General features: G+C 41.9%; 1 protein-coding gene across 5 annotated transcripts in view; it reads right to left on the bottom strand.

Annotated features, from left to right (window-relative positions):
• The window catches only part of GRIK1 (glutamate ionotropic receptor kainate type subunit 1), a 207022-nt gene extending 188976 nt beyond the window's left edge, over window positions 1–18046 (bottom strand). For all 5 annotated transcript variants that reach the window (XM_056858891.1, XM_056858889.1, XM_056858892.1 and 2 more), the window contains exons 1-3: window positions 17884–18046; window positions 14441–14698; window positions 8163–8344 (exon numbers count right to left, since the gene is read on the bottom strand). In XM_056858891.1, coding sequence (XP_056714869.1) covers window positions 8163–8344; window positions 14441–14698; window positions 17884–17956 — 513 coding nt within the window. In that variant the 5' untranslated portion in view covers window positions 17957–18046. The remainder of the gene's footprint in view (window positions 1–8162; window positions 8345–14440; window positions 14699–17883) is intronic.
• Between the last annotated feature and the right edge of the window lie 3694 nt (window positions 18047–21740).

The following is a 21740-nucleotide window of genomic DNA, read 5'->3' on the forward strand; positions in this document are numbered from 1 at the left end:
AGCTTCATCCGAGTAATAATGTTCCAATTGTAGAACTGAGAACATTCCAAGGCCTAGAACAGCAGATAACAGCTGCTGTCATATTAACGTGCTGTGAGTACACTTTAAATTCAGATTGATATCCTGGGGTGGTCTCCTTCAGTGCCCAAGCTTTTACTGTAAATGTATGGCAATAAATTTGACAGAGCAGCAAAACAAAATTGTTCTTTAAACAGTGAATACCCAGGGGGATTTATTGCCTAAGGGGACCACAAAGAGGCTAAAAGAATGAGCTGACAAAACTCTGGAAGGCTTAATATGGTTCATATTTTGTAAGCTATGGCAAAAATTTAAGTGATAAACATGCCAATTTGTAGTAGGGTAAAAGTTTTGGAGGGGGGGGAAAACTAGGTCTTCATGTTGGCATGTCGACTGACAGTCTGATCCAAATATTTTGCATTAGTCCCAGTGGCAAAAGCAATTGAGAGCGCCAAATATTGGCTACCATAATATTCTGTATCAGCTTTTCAGTTCTTTCCCTGGTAAACCAAACACTGCCTCCAGTCCTTTCTTATCCTTGTAGGAAAGGACAAATGTGTTCACTTGCATGCTTCTGTTGCATTTATCTATTCATGTGATAATGAGCAAGGAAAGAGGCATTCTGTCCCCAAGATCTAAGTTCATATTACATAGTTTCTGGGTGGGCCCAAGATCCTGTCAGATTAGATGTACATGATTACTTGAGCTCTGTGTTCAGAACTTAGTGATTTTTGAAACTGAATTCTCAGGTCTTGAGTCTAATTGAAATTGGAACCCTCTTACATAGCAGCATGTTACCCCAATGGGGCAACTACCAGCTCCTCAGGGCTATTTCAGTTTGGGGAAACGGCATGAAGGAGAGCCTTAAGACTCCTCTCTCTGCCCACTGTGGCCCCAGTCCAAATAGGGCCTGAAGACACCTGAGAATTAAGTTTCCAAAATTGGTGGGAGCTTCAAACATGGAACTCCCCATGCATGATTTGATGGGATGAGCTACACTTCTCTTTTCTTACTAGTTCAATGCAGGTTTCCTTTCATGCCACAACTATACATTTAACATTAAAGCTGTATGTAGGGGGAGGCACTGACCCAGTGTTTTTTTGCTGCCGCTGTGCTGCTGCTGTGGTGGAAGATGACTTCCAATACTGCACTAGATCTTAAATTACTATTCTAGTGCTTTAACACTCACCAGCCAAGGCAGCTACTCCCCCCCACCATTTAAATTAAAAAAAAATTAATGCCAGGGATCAGAGGTACAAACTTTATAGAAGACACAGGCAAAGCCAATTAATGATTTTTTAAACTTTATTTTTACTTACAGAACAATGACACTCTTACAGTATTTTCTTTTATTGATCAGTGATATAGTTTTAAGTATGTTTGTATTTTAAGTAAAAAATATCATTAATTGCTTTGTTGGTGTCTTCTATAAAGTTTGGGTCTCCAGTACCTGCCATTAAATGTTATGGTATACATGTCCCAGCCCGACCAAGTGACATTTATATCATATCTGGCCCTGGTAACAAGGTAAATGTCCCCTGTGCAAGCTACCATATATCCAGTTTGTGGGCCACAGCTCTGAAGGCTTGAAGATACATTATTGGGTAAAAGGTAAAGATAAAGGTCCCCTGTGCAAACACCGGGTCATTCCTGACCCATGGGGTAATGTCACATCCCGACGTTTCCTAGGCAGACTTTGTTTGCCGGGTGGTTTGCCAGTGCCTTCCCCAGTCATCTTCCCTTTACCCCCAGCAAGCTGGGTACTCATCTTACCAAAATCGGAAGGATGGAAGGCTGAGTTAACCTTGAGCCGGCTACCTGAAAGTATCTTTCATGCAGACTTGGCCAATCTGAGAAATCAGCAGTGGCTGAACATGGACTGACACAAACAGGACACAGGGTCTTATTCCAAGACACTGAAAGACTGGACAATTCTACCAACTATTTTGTCAGATTGCACAGAGAAGCCATTGAAATTCATAAACATCAGCACAACTTTAACAGAAAAGAGGAGAGTTTAAGAATGAATAAGGCTTGGCTTCCTGTTCTGAAAACCTCCAGACTAACAAAGGCAACAGTCAACAATACCCATGCAGATTAGCCTTGGATTACACACATTAACAGATCACTTCAGGATACAATGGTTCCATATTAACATACCATACCCTCATTAGCACATTATCTTGATACTTACAGGACAATGATTAGCACATTACTTTTGCAGGACAGTACTCAGCTCAAACCCAACCCCTTTCTGACTATATATTATTCTTCCTACACACTTGACACTGAGAGACACTGTCCTTCAATGTTAATCCTCTGAAGATGCCTGGCACAGTTGCTGGCGAAACGTCAGGAAAGAAAATTCCAAGACCACGGTTACACAGCCCGGATAACCTACAAGAACCAATGAACTCTGACCGTGAAAGCCTTCGACAATGTTTGTGTACTTGTTTAATGGAAAGTCTTTAAGCTCTGCTGCAGTTCTTGACTAAGGAACTCATGAAGGGATCTCATCCCAGCAAAAAGTTGAACAGTCCCAGCATGACAGACTCATAAAATGGAAATAACATGTTCAAACATGAGCATAATGATGGGCAAGCATGTAACTTCAGCAGGCATGGGAGTGCCAAGATCCAGCTTCCCTTCCCAAATCCCAGTAGGCTTTCCCTCAGCTCTCAGTCTGTCTGGAACACTCTTCTTAATTCTCCAGCTTCCTTTCCCCTATCTTCCCAAGTAGGCCTTGCAGTGAACAAATGGCTACCTGCCTCCAGGAAAACAGACACTCATCTGGTAAGTCCTGCCATAAAATCCTCGTTATGCTCAGGAAAGGAAGCAGCGCACTACATGATGATAAATGGTGGTGGTGGTGGTGTTGGGGGGAGACCAGAGCCATTTGGCTACATTGTCAGCGTGGGGCAAGATGGATTACTTTTAAGAATCAGTACTGCATGACATGACATGATTGGTTAAATACAGGATTGGAAGGAAGTGGGTAGCTTGTCCTGCCAATAAAGGATTTGGTTTGACAGAACTGCTCCCAGTTGGGCAGCAAGAGATCAAATGTTCAGCTTACCCAAAGCAGGCCAAGAACAACGAGAAGAAAGAGAAATGGAGCTGAAGACTAGGCCAATGCAAGGGACCATCCTTTGTTTAAAGTTCTTGCTGGTTCTCCGAGAGAAATGCCAAGGTAAACCAATGACCTCTGTAACTTAACAAGGAGTCCTTTTTGTATTTTGTTTCTAGTTTTTCAGCAACATCTGTAACTGTGTTCTTATATATTCCCTATGCCACTGTGCTTTTAGTTTGTGTGCAAACTAGGATAGTTAATAAAGATCTTTCCTCTTTAAAGGTTGCAGACTGCTACTGAAAATCGTTACTTATGCTCCCCACTCCTCATCCAAATAGAGATACCAAACATCTGGTCAAACTAGATGGATAGCTAGGGCTGAAAGAAGGACAAAGAGCCAAAGAGCCAAAGAAGGACTCATACACACGGAAACCCCACTTTCAGTGACTTGGATTACTTTAGGGATGAAAGGGGGACAAAGAAGTCGGACATGTAGCAATGAGGGGCATTCAGTTTTCCCGATCAAGAGGGTTCAGGCACACACACACACACACACACACACACACAACACCCTAGCCTCTCGGTCAGTCACAACTGGGAAGGCAGGAAGACAGAAGGCCAAGGGGTTGAGGGTCATGAATCATGACAAGCCTGACCCATCTTCTCCTCCTTTAGTATCTGATGCTTCCCTTCCTAGGTTGCCTGCCTTTCCCACTTCTCGCTCTCTAGACATTCTTATTCTTTCTACAGTTACCTTTGTCTTCTTACATCAAGTCTTTACTGCCTTCCCCTTATTTTGCTTCTGTCCAAGTCAGATGTTCTTAGGCATATGTTTCCATACAAATTCCCATTGGAATCCAGATGGAAATATAGCTTAGGTGCAAAGAAGGGATGGCACAGATTGTAGCCATAATTACCATATGTATCATTATTTTAGAATCACAGAATTTGAAGGTGCCTTATAGGCCTTTCAGTCCAGTCGTTGCTCAGTGCAGAAATTTCTTCTTCTTCTTCTAGTTTTCTTGTTGTTTGGTGAAACCCCTGGAAAAAGTATTCCTATTTTCTCAAGTCCTGTAATATCACTTATTTATGTATCCAAGCATTCACAATAATCGCTGTACTCTGCCCATGGTCCGTCCATGCACGTTTCTTTGGTACCATGTTTCATTCTTAGGAATTCCCCATTTTGTGCTGGTCACATAGTTCCCCTGACTTCTGTCTCAGTGTCACACTGGAATCCTCGTCAGGAATCCAGGGCTGGAAGCTCCAGCTATTCAGCCAAACATTGGCATTCATGTACCACTGAACTGCATCCAGAATCATATGCAAGGCTAGCAGGGTGGAAACTCAGGGAGGCAGTCAGGTTTGCACCATCCCCAACCACACTTCTCCGAGGTCCAGAAAGAAGGCTAATCTCAGCAGCCTTTGCTTTCCTCCAGCTGGCTTTCCTCCAAATCCACGACAGCTGTCAGCCACATAAAGAATAACAGTTTGAGGTTGTGAAATTAACTGGACAATTTGGTGGCTGACTCCCACTAAGTCTGAAGCTCAGATCAAAAGATACAGGCTTATCACGCTCAGAACGTGTTTTCATCACTACTAAAGTATTTCCACAGAACTTTTCAGTTCAAAGAAAGTAAGAATATCACAGAAAGAGTGGGGCTTACAAGGTCTGTTGATTGAACAGTTTGGTGATATATGTTAGTACAGATACCAATAGTCAATTTTCTCTATTTTGCAGAGATTTCAAACCCTATCAACATAGTACTAGACAGATTCTGTGTTGTCTAGAACTTTACTTAACAACTAGTAATTATATCTCCATGGCAGACAGAATTCAAGCAAAACCTCTCTCTGTTTCTCTGGCAAAAAACAATATCCTATACCCATAATATTTTGTCATTTGACATATAGAGCCCTCAGATTTCAAGGCTATAAGTATATTGAAAATGTAGCTCTCTCCCTGAATGCTGCCTAAAGGTAAATCACAAGCAGCTATTCTTAGAATCATATTCTTCACATTTTCTGTTTTTCTTAATTATTTGGGTATGACATAGCATTTGTCCTTTGGACACAATACATCAGAGGAAAGAAATACAGCCATATTAATTTTGGATTGCATAAAGGAACCTCCTCAGGTCAATCTCAATATCAAAACCTTTATTGGCATAAAATAAATAAATACGTATTAGGATAAAAGGAGGCTTTAAAACTTGAATAAGACACTTCCTTAGAATCGTGCACGTGGTTTAGAGTAGTTTAAAAATAAGACCCAGGAAGTTGGCAACTCCTGCAGTAACCTGAGAGTGACTATCACTTAGGAGAAATCTGGCTAGCTCTTTATCGGTGCCGCCAAGGCAATCTTTCAGGAGAGGTTCGATGATCTGTTCTCGAAAGGGTGAGCCGTGCTCACAATGTGGCAAAACGTGGGCCACTGTTTCGGCTTGGCCGATGGCACAACAGCATAGCCTTTTAACATAGGGGACCTTGGCATGTCTGCCCCTGGTCCAGGCCGTGGGAAGGATATCTAAGCGGGCTTGCATAAAAAGGCGTCTGAGGGAAGGGGAGGTCAGAATGCAGAAGTAACCGGGTAGGGAGCTCGGGGTCATATGAATAGCATAGGGTAGTTAGTGGTGAGCAGGAACTTGTGGCTCTAGCAAGAAGGTTTTGTTCCCCAATGTCTGTGATCCTTCATTTTAAGATTCTATAGGCTTGCGCCTCATTTAAGGGGAGTAACGCCTCAAAGGAAATCCCTATGGATTTAATTTTATCAGTGATGGGCCTGCTCCAGAGAGAGAGACAGAGCGGTCGGAAAGCATATGCCACGTCAGGCTCCTCAGGTGAAAAAGGAAGGATAATCTGAGAAGAAAAAACAGTGACACAACTAGGTTTGAGATTTTGCTGTACTATTTTTATTGTAATTATTGTATTCTGTTGTGTACTTGCCAGAGTGATGGGGGAAAATAAAAGATGGCTTATCATAGTCTAATCCATAGCCCAATCCTATAAGAAGCTTCGCTGGTTTATTAGAGTATAGGCTTACTAAGTCAGGACAAATAGGGACATTGAAACAGCCTGAGAGGAAGCTGAGCCAAGCAGCCCTTGAGGTTCCTGTAGGACTTGCACAGCTGAGTTCCAGGAAGTGGTGATGACGATATTACCTCCCTTACCACTGCTGGGTGGGTGGGTGTCAAGCAGCCCTGTGGGACTGCCTAGTGCAATTGGGGCTTGACTAACTCCTTCCCACGAGCAGCTGTCCTGGGCAGCAGCCCACCAGAGAATTTTCTGTTCAGTAAAAGGGTCAACCCCCTTTTGTGTGTGTGTGTGTGTGTGTGTGTGTGTGTAAAGTGCCATCAAGTCGCAGCCGACTTATGGCGACCCCTTTTGGGGTTTCCATGGCAAGAGACTAACAGAGGTGGTTTGCCAGTGCCTTCCTCTGCACAACAACCCTGGTCTTCCTTGGTGGTCTCCCATCCAAATACTAATCAGGGCTGACCCTGCTTAGCTTCTGAGATCTGATGAGATTAGGCTAGCCTGGGCCATCCAGGTCAGGGCGCTTTTACCAGGAGAATAAGATTGCACTGTTGGCACAAAATGACACAGGATGTCGTGCTGGAGCAACAGCAGCAGTGAATGGTATTGTTCTCCTTCTGGCAAAAACCAGGACTGCTAACAATAGAATCACAGAATCATAGAGTTGGAAGGGACCACCAGGGTCATCTAGTCCAACCCCCTGCACAGTGCAGGGAATTAACAACTACCTCCCCCCACATCCCCAGTGACCCCAACCCTCCCCCCGCCATGCAGGATCCCACAATCAAAGCACTCCCGACAGATGGCCATCTAGCCTCTCCTTAAAGACCTCCTAACCACCCTCTCTGCATGCCTCAGGGGTGGCGGCTGCCCTCCTCACTCCCCCCCCTTCACAGCTACAACCCCAGGAAGGAATGAAAAATCTTTTTAAAAAACTAAACACACACCTAAAATCCCAACCAGTTCCAAGAGACACTGATCAAGACTTCAAGGTCGCACTCTCTGAGGAAATCTGATGAAAACAAGATACTAATAATAACCATCACAAATTAATCTGGAGACTGAAAAAAATAGAAAAAATAGTTCTTCCCTCATGAGGAATAATATTTAAAAGGCTCAATACCTGTTATCCACTAGATCATTAATCTTCAATTCACACCTGCATTTTTTAACGTGATACATAATTCCTGTGTGATCTCATCAAAAGTTATATATATATAATTAAACTTTAAGAGAGGTCTGGAAATTCTCTGGGCTGCCAGCTTAGGGCAGATTCACATTAACATTTCAGTAGGTAAAAGGTCCATCCAGTTCGGATTTCCAGCTGTTTTGGCCCATGTCAAGTTCTATGATCACATTTGCCATGGACTGAATGAAGTAGCCTGGATTTGATGACACCACAAAGACTATTTTAGTAGTTTTTAGTGGTGCACCAGAAATCCAAATCTGCTGAATTCCATTTGTGTTATTTTACCAGGCATATATACCATGGTATTCAGTTGATGTGGGGATGTGGAACGGTATAGTATAGTATCACCCCGTCTCATTAGATCTCAGAAGATAAGCAGGGTTCGAACTTGAATGATAGACCACCAAAGAGGATTTTGCAGAGGAAAGCAATGGCAAACCACCTCTGCTTAATCACTTGCCTTGAAAAACCTATGCGGTTGCCATAAGTCAGCAGCGACTTGATGGCACTTTACACACACTCATTCAGTTGGTGTCTACATTGGTGCAATATATGTACCAATGCCCTTTTAAATGTTATGTCCACTACATGAAATTCTACCAAGGCTAAGGCTCTAAGCAGCCTCCATATGGTGCTGTAACCTTTAAACAGCTCTTCAGAGATACTCAAAGACATTTTTCTTGCCTGCGAGATGCCAAGAGAGAATCACAGTGTTGAGAATAATTGCTCAACACTCTGATAATGAGCCAAAATCGAATCCACCTGAATGCAGTTTTATTGCCTCCCAGAAGCTGAAAAGCAGATGGCATGATAACTTTGATAGAAATAAATGGGCATTTTCCTCCATCTTACCTGTTTAAGGATTTCTGCTGCCGTTTCATGTGAGCAATCAAATATCACATAGAACTCTTTGCCCTTCTTCATCTCCTTGAGTAAGGGCCGGGCATCTTTATTCCCTGCAGGCAGCTGGCGGATTTTGATTTTGATGTTGTACCTAGAAGGGGCTTTGATGAGCTCTTGCAAGCGAATTAGACCTAGAAAATGATATCCAATCATTCAAATACTGTTCTATGCAATGAATCTTTACTGTCATTTAGCATCATAATTTAGTTTCCCCATTCCACAATATAGCTACAATATACACCCCCCCTACACATACATAAAGGTTAACATGTTAGCATATTGTTTACCAGATCCCTCGCTAACATCGCTTATAAAGCTATTTTTCTTTTATAGGCATATTTCCCTGGAAAATACAAAATCATAAAAAATACCAAGACCACGGTCACACAGCCCGGAAAACCTACAAGAACCAATGAACTCTGACCGTGAAAGCCTTCGACAATATAAAAAATACAACTTGCCATATGTATTTAGAAATTTACCAGTACAGAATTTACCCCCAACGCTCTACATATACATCCTCCAATGTTAGGCAGATCACATTGTGTATACACTGTAATAAATACACTTCCAAAAAATTCCAAGACTACTAAAGAATGACATTATAAAGACTGCTGTTAAAAGTCCATCTGCAACACCTCACTGACTACCCAGCAACAGTGTATTGTTGTAATGCATGCCATTTAATATGATAGCAGACTACTAATTCAGGGTTCATCTACCTTTTCACTGTATTCACTAGCCACTCACCACCCATATGGTTAACACATTGTTAATGACAATATTATTGAACTTCAAAGGAAATAGTACTCCAAAACAGTAATCTGTACACCAAAGAACAGCTAGGTTTGAGTCCAGTAGCACCTTAGAGACCAACAAGATTTTGGGGATATGAGCTTTTGGGAGGTCAAAGTTCTTTTCATCAGATCTGGCAAAGAGAGCTTTGACTCTTGAAAGCATATATCCCAAAAATCTTTTTGTTCTTTTAAGTTTCTACTGGACTCCAATCTAGCTGTTCTACAACAGACCAACATGGTTACCCTCTGAAACTGTACACAAAAGTATAACGTTTAGCTAACTAACCACCCCTGACCTGGACAGCCCGAGGCTAGCCTGATCTCATCAGATCTCAGAAGCTAGGCAGGGTTGCCCCTGGTTAGTATTTGGATGAGCAACCTCCAAGGAATACTAGGGGCTTGATGTGGAGACAGGCAATGGCAAACCACCTCCGAATGTCTCTTGCCTTGAAATCCCTACGGGGTCACCGCAACTCAGTTGTGACTTTATGACACACCCACAAAAAACAACTAACTAAAGCTTAGCTTAACTAGCACAGCAATCTTAAGCTGGTCTCTCAGAATTCTAGTAAGGTCTATTAATGGGGCTTACTCCTGGGAAAGTATTCTCAGGACTGCATTGTAAGCTTGCTTTCACAGAGATTCCCCTAATTTTATCCCAGCTTAATGAAACTGGTTATTGCAACAACCCTAATGGCTAAAATCATACACATGTAGTTTGCATATGTGAAGAGTTGTTTATACACTCATTTCAAATGAATTCAAATATGAATCCCAATGGTCAGTTTCCTAAGCCTCCTACTTCTCTTGAATATAAAACTAGTTCACCCTTCCTGTGTAAGGAATATTTTCAAGCATGATAGAGACAACACGGTATGCCAATAAAGGTATTGAAATTGATAGAGACAACATATAGAGGCATTCCCGCCTTGTATAAATGTAGGATGGAAAATGATTCTAAATCCCAGTATGAGAGAAGGAATTGGCTGCAAGCATTTAAATTCGTTAGGCAGCTTATTATCTATTTAGTTTAAGAAATACAAGCAACCTCTCTGCTTTAAAGGAAGCTGTTCAAAGGTTCTTTGAAGTCTGAGTTACATTCTCTATCCAATTCTGTATAAAACTAATTTTCTCATTCAAGAAATACCCTTATGAATGTTCTTGAATGGGACCACAGTAAAATGGAATTTCAAAGAAAGATACACAGCTAAAATAAGAGGTAGCATCTTTAAACCCACTCTTATCAAATGGCAATCAAGAAAATGAACATCACCAGACCACTGTGGGAGGACATATTTGATTTACTTACTTCCTGTATACTTGGTTTCTACTACTTAGTTTCTCTAAGTAGTCTACTACTTTGTTTCTCTGGCATACCAACTGTGCTAATATAATGCAAACTGAAGCATAAAACAGCAAAATTATCACCCTAATCTCCCCTGATGAAAAGTGGTGATGGCTATGCTGCGAGCAGTTGGCTTGTGCTCGAGGACTCATATTGCACTGGGAAGACTGACCTTTCCCCTTGGTAGACTGAGTCTCTGCTTTCATTTTTTAAAAGCATCCACAAACCAATACTGTGTATGAGCCATTATCAGTATTTTAGTGGAAATTGCAGAAGCACCCTACGAAGTGTGCTGCTGCTGCTAAAACAGGGCCTCCAGATGCCACATGCAGCTTCCCAGGCTTTCTGACTTTATAACGTACTTGATGAGCAAGGAGAGGGAATATATGCAACTTGGCGGCAAATCCTCAGCTTGGCTGTATCAAGCAGTGAGGTCAGCTTTTGCGAAAGGTGCTTCTTAAGCTACTGTGACAAACAGAAGTTACATTAACAGAGAAAAATTGCTTTAGGCACAACAATTTCAGGTGTAATTTCTGCTTACCGGTAAGAACTCATCAGCTCAAAATTATTTCCTGGTCATATAATATTCGACAGTAACAAGTCACCCCCACAGCCACTAGTGGACTTTAGAGGGGGGAAATGTAATTGCCCAAAGGGCATGTCCAGTCCAAGATGGACCGACAGAAATGGTACACTCCAGTTCTCTTGCGTCTGTTAACCTTGTAAGAAAAAATACTCCGCATAGGAGATATCTGGAAAAGACACGTTGTCAGTCTCTATCTCCCTCCTATCCCTGACAGTAACACTCAAATATAGAAATGACATGTGACAACTATGTTCTTTGCAGCAGCTCCTTCTCCCTGCTCCTCCCCTCTCTACGGGAGAGACATGGGCTTATTTATTAGCTTCCAGAAGAAGGGCTGTAAAGGCCAAACATCAAGTAATACTTTTTTGCACATTCTGCCTGGTTTCCTAAATCAAGGTTGAATGATGGGAATTTCTGATCTGGCTTGAGTAGAAAGATCTGTTTCTGGACACTGTCATTGGTTTATTGAGGGCTATATTTGAATTTATGTTTTGTTCCGATTGGTGTTAGTGGGTTTGTGGGTGACTGTTTTATTGGTTTATGGTAAAAAAGCAAGCAGGCAGGCAAGCAAGCTAGGCAAGGCAGTAATGCGGTGGGAGAAGGAAGACATAAAATAAGCACTTGTGTCTCTAATTTCAACAAAAAGATCCTACCCACACGAAATAAGTCAGTATAGAAAACATGTAGACTATGTAAAGATACCAATAATGTCCATAAGTGTGTGTGTGTAAAGTGCCATCAAGTCACAGCTGACTTATGGTAACACATACCACAAGCCTTTAACACAATTGTTCATTGCCTCATACATGTAAAAAGATGTTAGGACTTCATGTGGAATTCTTTTTTCTCCCATTCTGTCAAGTGTAAGAAAGTTTAGATTTCTCCACAGAAATATTCTTACAAAAATACCTTTTTAAGCTGTAGTTTTATATAGTCTGTTTTAAAACTACGGTAAACTGCATTGGTTCCAGTGATCTGATAGAATATTTATATAAGAGCACTTACTGTTTTAACAGAACTTGCTGCTTTTGACAAGTTCTGTACATTTTTATGGTGTAATACATTTAGGGGGGGGGGGGAATCCAAGGTAAAAGGTGTTCTTTCCACTCAAAAGGCTCACAAGAAGTTCACTCATTTATTATTTTGTCTTCTCTACTCTTCCTACTCTAATCTCACATCTGATTACGCATTCACACTCAATAAGTAGCTCAGAATTTGTGTCCTGTATAAACCATTTCTTAACAAGTAGGCAACACTTCCAAGAATTTAACACATTCTTATGTAATAAAGTGCTAAGTGGGAGACAAAATCTTCATGCCTGTCCTAAAATATTTTCTGCTGCATTGAATGTGGAGTTTTAAAAAGCAGGTTGAACCACAAGAAACAGTGTAATCTCTCAGCAGTGCCTTCCTCCTTTTCTCCCAATAGTATACCAAAATCTCAAATGAAAACTAGCTATGCATAGGGCAGGAAGACTGGATAGAGATAGGGTTGCCAGGTGGTGGTGGGCAAACCCCCGCCAATCCACCTGGCTGCCCTCTGCGCCACTGGGAGTTTGAGTGGTAAACGGCCCCTTGCAATGTGTTTACACCAGAAGTGCCACATCGCAACGGGCCTTTTACCCCTCAGACTCCCAGTTTGAGTGGTAAAGGCCCCTTGCGATGTGGCGCTTCTGGGTGTAAACCGAAAGTGACACGATCGCGTCGGTGCAGTTGCGCAAGCATGATCTTTCCCTCACCTCCACCCCAAAAACCTCCTGCTGGAGGAGAGGGGGGACCTGGCAACCCTACACAGAGATCATTTCCCCTGGAGAAACTAGCTGCTTTGGAGGGTAGGATCTAAGACATTATACCATGCTGAGGTTACTTCCTCCCCAAACCTCACTCTCCCAAGGCTCCAACTTGAAATCTCCAGCTATTTCCCAACTGGAAGCTGGCAACCCAAAGGGGGAACTGATCTCTGTAGTTGGGAGATCAGTTTTGATTCCAGGAGATCTCTAGGCCCCAACTGGAGGTTGGCAACCCTAGAAGGAGAGATGGAAGCAGGAAAAGGGGAGAGGATATGGGGTCTTTCTGGAAAAGGAAAGAGTAATAGTGGGGGGGGGGGGAGGGAAATGTGATGCCTCCCGCAAATTCTTGTGGGTTCCCACTTGTTACTACATATTTATGAGAACTCAGTATTGTATTTGAACATTAGATCACAGATTCCCCTGAAGAAGCCTGTTGGTGAAATGTGTATGAAATTATTAGCTGATTAATAAAATGTATTTTTACTTTACTTGCACCATTGGCCTTGGCCTTATTTTTTATCTCAGTGACTAGTTTGGTCCTTTTATTTTCTCCTGTTGAGCAAAATGCCCTTGAGTTTCAGTTTAAAGTGTAAATTAACAAAGTACAGGGCACTGCAGACAAAAAATAAATAAAGACTAAATGCATTTATTTATCTTTATTTTGGGATAAAGTACATTCACTTCTTAGGCCTCTAGTTTAGCTACATAATGGGTCATACGCAGAGCCATTTTTTAACTATTATGGCACATTGTGTGTGTGTAAAGTGCCGTCAAGTCGCAGCCGACTTATGGCGACCCCTTTTGGGGTTTTCATGGCAAGAGACTAACAGAGGTGGTTTGCCAATGCCTTCCTCTGCACAGCAACCCTGGTATCCCTTGGTGGTCTCCCATCCAAATACTAACCAGGGCCGACCCTGCTTAGCTGCTGAGATCTGACGAGATCAGGCTAGCCTGGGCCATCCAGGACAGGGCTATGGCACATTAGGCAATTTAAAATTCTGGGATAAAAGAAGAGTAAACAAAAAGATCTGCTGCTGCAAATACTGTATGGTTATGAATAATAGAAAGTCACTTTGCCATAGGTTTCTATTCTTTTCAGGCATTAGAAGAAAACATAAAGTAATATAGTAATTACAGCTCTGAACTTTCATTAATGTGAGGGAATGAAAATTATCACAATGTCACAATAGGAGAGCACATGGCTCCGCGGTAGAGCATTTGCTTGGCATGCAGAAGGTTGCAGGTTCAGTCTCTGGCATCTCCAGTTAAAAGGGTCAGGTAGTAGGTGACGTGAAAGACCTCTACCTGAAAACCTAGAGATGCTGCCAGCCTAATTAGACAATATTGATCTCAATGGCCCATTGGTCTGATTAAAAAAAAGCTTTATATGTCCAACGGTGTGAGAATAATTGAACTAGGAAAGCTACTGTACATGATAATCTTTAGTACTACTCATATGGTTGCCAACCTCCAGGTACTAGCTGGAGACCTCCTGCTATTACTACTGATCTCCAGCCGATAGAGATCAGTTCTCCTGGAGAAAATGGCCGCTTTGCCAATTGGGCTCTATGGCATTGAAGTCCCTCCCCTCCCCAAACCCCACCCGCCTCAGGCTTCACCCCAAAAACCTCCCGCCAGTGGCAAAGAGGGACCTGGCAACCCTAACTACCCATACGGACCAAAAGTTTAAAAATGACTGATGAGGCATACCCGTACTGTCTTCATATACGACTGTTACTATCTTCCAGTTGTTATATAGCACCAAGTCCAAAACTGCCTTGCTGATGGCTGCGTAGTCTGGGTAGAGGTTGATATAAAATGAATCTTTGTTATCCACTGTAGGATGTTTCCATCGGGTCTGTATATGTGGAACTTCAAGTGCATTGCAAATTGATTGTACTGCACTGACAGATGAGCTGTGAGATGGTCCAAACAGTGCAGCGACCCCAAGAGCAAGCTGGTCACATGCTATGAGAGATGGAAGAAAAAGAACCATGATGTCCGGTGAGCATTTTCCTTTCTGCCTTGTCCTAACAAGTACAGCAAAGCAAATGTCTGAATTTGTGAAAAAGAATACACTTGAAGAAAGATGAGACCTACATCCAAACACCACCAGAGCATCAATGTTTTTAAGCTATGCAGACGGGAGAGGGGCAGCCTGTCCCAAAATCCATTGCAACAGTTTCACTTCATTACCCTCAAAGAGAACTGAATTTAAATCACTCTCCCATAATGGTGAGACGTTTGTGAGCCCAGAGCTATTCTATCAATGTAGTCTCCAATTGAAAGTGTCATGAATTACTGTTGGTGACCATAAATCTATAACATTTAGTTGCAGTTGGCTCTGTGAGGATTTCCAAGCTAACTGATAAATTGCTATCCAAGGGTGCTATATTTTGTTAATGTTAAACCATACAATCATAAACAATAAAGGGTGTTATCATTCACAATGACCAAGTATAGAGTGCACTGAGAAACCTGATGAAAGCAAACAGGGAATTAGAGATTTGCAAGCTATAGCTAGACTAACACTTACTGTGCAAGACATCATTTCTTTAGCTAGGTACATATTCAATCATTTGAATTCAAAATGACATTACTTGTTGAATTTCATTACCATGGCACGTTAGTAAAGAAAAAGTTGATAAAGAAAACCAGTGATCACAGGTCAACACTAGGGGCCTACCCAGGTAGGGTTGCCAGGTCGCTCTTTGTCACCAGCGGGAGGTTTGGGGGGCAGAGCCTGAGGAGGGCGGGGTTTGAGGAGGGGTGGGACTTCAGTGCCATAGAGTCTAATTGCCAAAGCAGCCATTTTCTCCAGGTGAACTGATCTCTATTGGCTGGAGATCAGTTGTAATATCAGGAGATCTCCAGCTAGCACCTGGAAGTTGGCAAGCCTACTAACAGGGATTGATTAGCATCTAGTACAGAATGATCATCAACTAGGGTTGCCAACTCCGAGTTGGGAAACTCCTGAAGATTTGGGAGTGCAGCCTGGGGAGGGCAGGGTTTGGGGAGGAGAATGAACTTGGCAGGGTATAATACCATGCAGTCCATCCTCCAGTGCTGCTATTTTCTCCAGGGGAACTGATCTCTGTAGGCTGGAGATCAGTTTTAATACCAGGAGAACTCCAAGTACCACCTGGAGGTTGGCAACTCTAGTCAATGACATACATTTGCTAATATGATCTCTGCATTATCCTATTTTTGTATCATGACTATGAGAAGTCATATGTTTAATATGTTTCCGAATCACTTAACTGCCATCCGTTTACCTGGCACGTTACATTATGATATAAGCAGAAGCTATATCCCTGTGATGATGTTACATTGTAAATTTGTAGCAGTGGTGAGGCAACGGCAAGTGCAAATGTGACATACAACTTTGTAATCATAAAATATTAGTCTTCAGAAGGTTTTTTTGTTTAAAGATAATTATGAACTTGTTCAGCGTTGTCAGTGTTAGACAAGCAGGCATTTAATCTATTTATCTTTCTCCAAAGAAACAATGCATGTTGATCTATCATCTAATCTAAATGCAGTCCAGATGTTTTGCCTCATCAAAAAGACCGCTTGAAACTGTTGCTTTTCTTAAGCATATTCAGTCATTCACCTCTTGGAGGGCAGGGCTTGGGGAGGGGAGGGACTTCAAAGCCATAGAGTCCAATTGCCAAAGCGGGAAACTGATCTCTATCGGCTGGAGATCAGTTGTAATATCAGGAGATCTCTAGTGAGTACCTGGAGGTTGGCAACCTTAGTCAAATCAATCCCTGACTTAAGAGCGGTGAATGCTTCTTTTGTGAAATCATATGTGATGTGGGCGGTATAACTTGCTAAAAATCCCTCAGGATTTGCTTTGCAATTTGTTAACTAAATTATGAACTTTAATTTCTAAGTTTAATTTCTAAGTTTCTGAGTGTACAATAATTTTACCAGCTATAAAATGTTATTAAGTCGTCTGCCAAACTGCTGCTACTCACACAAGTATGATTTAGAATCCCATTTCTCTAAAAACGCAAAAAAACAACAACTTAGTATTCTGCTTCTTTTGCAATGTAGCTTCAGAAAACCTGTTGGGAGAATCCTCTGTGGCCACATGGAATGCTATAGGCTGAAGAAGCCTCATGGTGAAACGTGCTAAATTACCTAGGATACACGTTCCTATAATATTCTTCTGTTATTGGCTCACAAGCCCAGTGAGATTGATCCGGGCTTTCATTGGATTGTACAGCGAATAGAGCGAGAGACACACTTTGCAAGCCAGAGTTCACTACGCGGCATGGTGACAACTAATGAGTCTTCTTGCGTGTCACCCAGGACTTAGCTCTTTGAAAGGGTTATTGATCGTTTACAAGCTCTCTGTCATGGACAATTTGGGAGGGGCGTGATTACAGTAATGTTGTTTGTTGTGTGTTGAATGTATCGTGTACTGGGAAATTTAGAGTTAGGTTTTTTGTCTTTGCTCTATGTTGGAAATATATTGAACAATTTTGAGCTATGTGCTGTTTCTTGTTTTGAGTTATTCTCATCACAGCATAGGGTGTTTATTTGGGATTCAACCTCCAGTTAGTAGCTGGAGATCTCCTGCTATTACAACTGATTTCCAGCCAGTAGAGATCGATTCACCAGGAGAAAATGCCCACTTTGGCAATTGGACTGTATGGCATTGAAGTCCTTCCCCTCCCCAAACCCCGCCCTCCTCAGGTTCCACCCCAAAAATCTCCAGGTATTTCCCAACCCAAAGCTGGCAACCCTACCGATACTAGGGAGAGGATGCTTGCTTGTAAGCAGGGAAGAAAGAAAACATTTGATTTTCTGTTTCATTCTATTAGTATCACACAGCTAAATATTAGCAAAAGAAGATCAGATCAACTTTGCTCCACAGATATTTCAATATTGCAGGCAATTACAGCCACTTCAAATCTTATCCAAAACAAAGACTTGGATCATATTCTACTCTAAAAGCATAGCATATGGTTGAAGAAATCTGCTTTCTTGTCCCAGACTACCCTGGAAAAAAATTCCTTTCACATGTCTGACATAACCCCATCAGCTAAAATTAGCTATACTATACCAAGATAATTGTTTGAGAAAGACACTCTGCATACAATTGGCACAACTAAAAATCCTTATTAAAATATCAAGATAATTACCTCGTCTTGAGGCTTCAAAACTATCAAAAAGGTTAATTCTCTGGATGTCATAAGTTAACGTGGTATTAGGCATCAGTGTTCTGTTTCTGTTAATATTGGTGACCGCAAACTTGAAAGCTAATTCTTCAACGTTAACGGGCTCATTTTCCACAGTTTCAAATATCCCTCCTGCAAACGAAAAGAGATAAAGAGAAAATCATGACTACATAAATATGCAATGTCTTGACATCAGCAGAAGGCAAAAAAAGGCAAAACAGAGAAAAACATAAGGGACGAAGCCGTTTTATTTCGTATACCAGTCTGGTATGTGGCTATTACGAGGGTATTCGGCGGAAACTTATCCATCCACTTATTAATTTAATGTAATGAAGGTAATTAAACTTCTTCTTTGGGATGGGGACTCTTTTTGTCTCTCTCACGTTGCCAAATTTTGTGCTGCTGCAATTAAGAGCCGTACGGGAAAGGTGAACATTGGGATTGGCTAATTTTTATCTGGTAAATTATTGGTTTTAACTGTTTTTAAATTGTGATGTTTTTAAACAAGAGAGACCCTAAACTCTCACAAATTGTATCTGGTCGTTTTATTCTGGCCTTTGCCGTAAACAAATTCATTCATTCATACCAGTCTGGTACTTTGATATTCCACTGCTGACTTGGCTTCAGGAAATCTTTGGGTCACCAAGTCGATGGAAAAAGATCCTGTGGTCAACACAACCAAGGAAATTGTGAGGCAAAATGGAGCTGAAATTTGATTACACACCAACGTCAAAACTGCATCAGAAGCCTCCTTAATAAGTGGCTTGTAACCACTATAGGATGTTATCTGAACTGTATTCTTATAATATAAGCTGATAGGAAGAAAGTAGATTCCTTTGAAATGTGGTGTTGGAGGAGAGTGTTACGGATACCCTGGACCGCCAAAAAAACAAATCAGGGTTTTTTAGAACAAATCAAGCCTGAACTGACCCTAGAAGCTGAAATGTCTAAACTGAGGCTGTCGTACTTTGGACGTATTATGAGAAGACAAGAGTCACTGGAAAAGACAATCATGCTAGGAAAAGTTGAAGACAGCTGGAAAAGAGGAAGACCCAACAAGAGATGGATTGACTCTATAAAGGAAGCCATGGCCCTCAATTTGCAAGATCTGGGCAAGGCTGTTAAGGATAGGACACTTTGAAGGACATTGATTCATAGGGTCGCCATGAGTCGGAAACGACTTGATGGCACTTAACACACACACACACTCTTATAATATTGATAGTACATGTTTCATTTGATCAGGTGAATTTCTCACAGGTGGAGAAACTGCAGAAGTTAATACGCCCAAAGTGCTGTAATAGAACCTTGATATGTTCAGGATCCATAGAATGCTGGATGTCCTTCTCCCTAAATGTGGGAAATGTACAGAACTTAACTGTATAATATACAAATTAAGTAATTAACTCAAACCATCACACATTGGGAACCTCAACAAAATGAATATAATCCGAATTTCTGACTGAGCCTTTCTGGGCAACCCATTTATCTTGCAGTAAATGCTTGTTTGATTTTCATGTTTTGTGTTATCATCTGCATAGCATTCCACATACTTGAGAAAAGCCATTTCTAATCTAGGTAACACATTCAATGCTGTTGTGACTGTGTATAGAATGTAATTGTGTGAATGTCACAGCCCCCAATTTGATATTGCCAATAATGTGATGAGTGAAACAATCCATCTCACGATTATGCTTTCCATTACACAAACCTTTCTGGTTTTGTTTGTAATATTACTTATCTGCTTTGTAAGGAGACTGTTATCCTCTCATGTAAAATAACTGATCTGATCATTTTTACATGGAAATATTCCAACACGTCTAGTCATTGTCATCCTTCCCCAGCAATGCCCTTCCTTTCAGTGAACAACGTATTTCTGGTTACAATAAATAAATACATGGATAGATAAATAAATAAATAAATAAATAAATAAAGGGAGCGGGAGACTGTGGACTATACAACTGTGTACAGTATGCATTATCTGTTTGCTGTTGTGTATCCCCCTGCTCCCACTGCATTGTCTTCTACTTATGCATTACCATTTCTACATTGTTTAACCTATCATGCCTAATATTTTTTGCCTTGTTTCAAATTTATGTAATCCTACTGCAACTGCAACGTTTATTCCATGTCACATCCTGTTGACTGCATTGACTTACACCAGGGGTCCCCAGCGTGATGCCTGTGGGCACCATAACATCTGCTGACACCTTTTCTGGCACCCACCAAGTGTTTTTAGGAAGTGGGTGGGGCCAGGTAGGCCTTTTGCCCAGCAAGGCTTCTGATTGACTACTGGAGATTTGATTGGCTATGCAGATTTTTTTTAATGTTGCTTTGGCTGCCACCACAGCACAAGGATCTGCACTGTGTTACTGAAGCTAAGCAGTGGCAATCATTTTGTGGCTCGTTCTGCCTCCTGCAACAGCCAATTTGTTGCTGTGCCCACCATGCCGTGTCATTATTCCAAATGTACTTGCAGGCTCAAAAAGGTTGGGGACACCTGACTAGCACTGTGCAATCCGCCTCGAGTCTTAATGAGAAAGGTGTACTATACATAAATAAAAAATAATTAAAAAGCTAAGTGGATAAATTATCATCCCCCATGGTGCAGAGTGGTAAGCTGTGGTACTGCAGTCCAAGCTCTGCCCACGACCTGAGTTCGATCCTGACGGAAGACGGGTTCAGGTAGCTGGCTCAAGGTTGACTCAGTCTTCCATCCTTCCAAGGTCGGTAAAATGAGTACCCAAATTGCTGGGGGTAAAGGGAAGATGACTGGGGACGGCACTGGCAAACCACCGCGCAAACAAAGTCTGCCTAGTAAACGTTGGGATGTGACATCACCCCATGGGTCAGGAATGACCTGGTGCTTGCACAGGGAACCTTTACCTTTACCTTACTCTTTCAGTGCAATACATATCCTGCCAAATATTTGGAAATGATCAGTGAATAACAATGTTGATCTTCTGCCACCCTGATACTGAGCACTATGTGCAGATGGATAATGTGCTGATATCAGCGAAAAAGATTACAGGAATACACTGGAACAACTTTGTCACACAGGAACACTTTACAAGATTACAAGAGGGAGTCAAAACATCATGACCTAAAAAACCTGCTCAAAATCTGCCTCTTATTAATTTTGTAACATCTGGTCTGATGAAGGAACTCAAGTTCAACGGAACTCAAAAGCTTGCACATTGCTACCTGTCACTGAGTTGGTCCTAATAAAATTATTACACGGAATATGTTTTTGGCTTTTTGGCTTTTACAAGATCATCATCTTGCTAAGTCAACTAATAGCAGTTTCTGCTGGTGCACTAATGAATAGAAAGCAAAAGTGTCCTAGCATTCCTGTGCCTCTGTATCTCCATCTCAGCAGCACATCCCTTCCAACTGGTATTACAGCTTGGAGGTGAACAAATCACAACCATTTTGTTTATCTACTAAAAACCAAACTATGTTCTTCTTTCTTTTGGGACCCACAACCATGGCTAGACTAAAAGTAGGCATCCCAATGGCGCAAGTGCTCGCGCTGTCTTGCCAGGGGGCATTCTCAGGGCATTCCAGAGACAGACCTGCGGGTAGGCAGACTCCTAACCCCTTCCACCCCGGGAATGCCCCCCTCCGCCTCAGCAGTGCTGGGGCAGGTTTTTGCTGGTGCAGCTTTAGTCTTCCCCTCCCCCAATTTTTATTTTTTTAGAGTTAAATGGCCTTCTCGCAGCAGCCTCCAAACCTCGCAGCAGCCTCCAAACCGGCCACGCCATCCGCAGGCGCTGCTGGGCTCAGGAATGGGCTGCCCAAGTCATTGACACTATGCTTCA

This window comes from Euleptes europaea, chromosome 12, assembly GCF_029931775.1.
Source record: "Euleptes europaea isolate rEulEur1 chromosome 12, rEulEur1.hap1, whole genome shotgun sequence".
In the NCBI taxonomy this organism is placed as follows: domain Eukaryota; kingdom Metazoa; phylum Chordata; class Lepidosauria; order Squamata; family Sphaerodactylidae; genus Euleptes; species Euleptes europaea.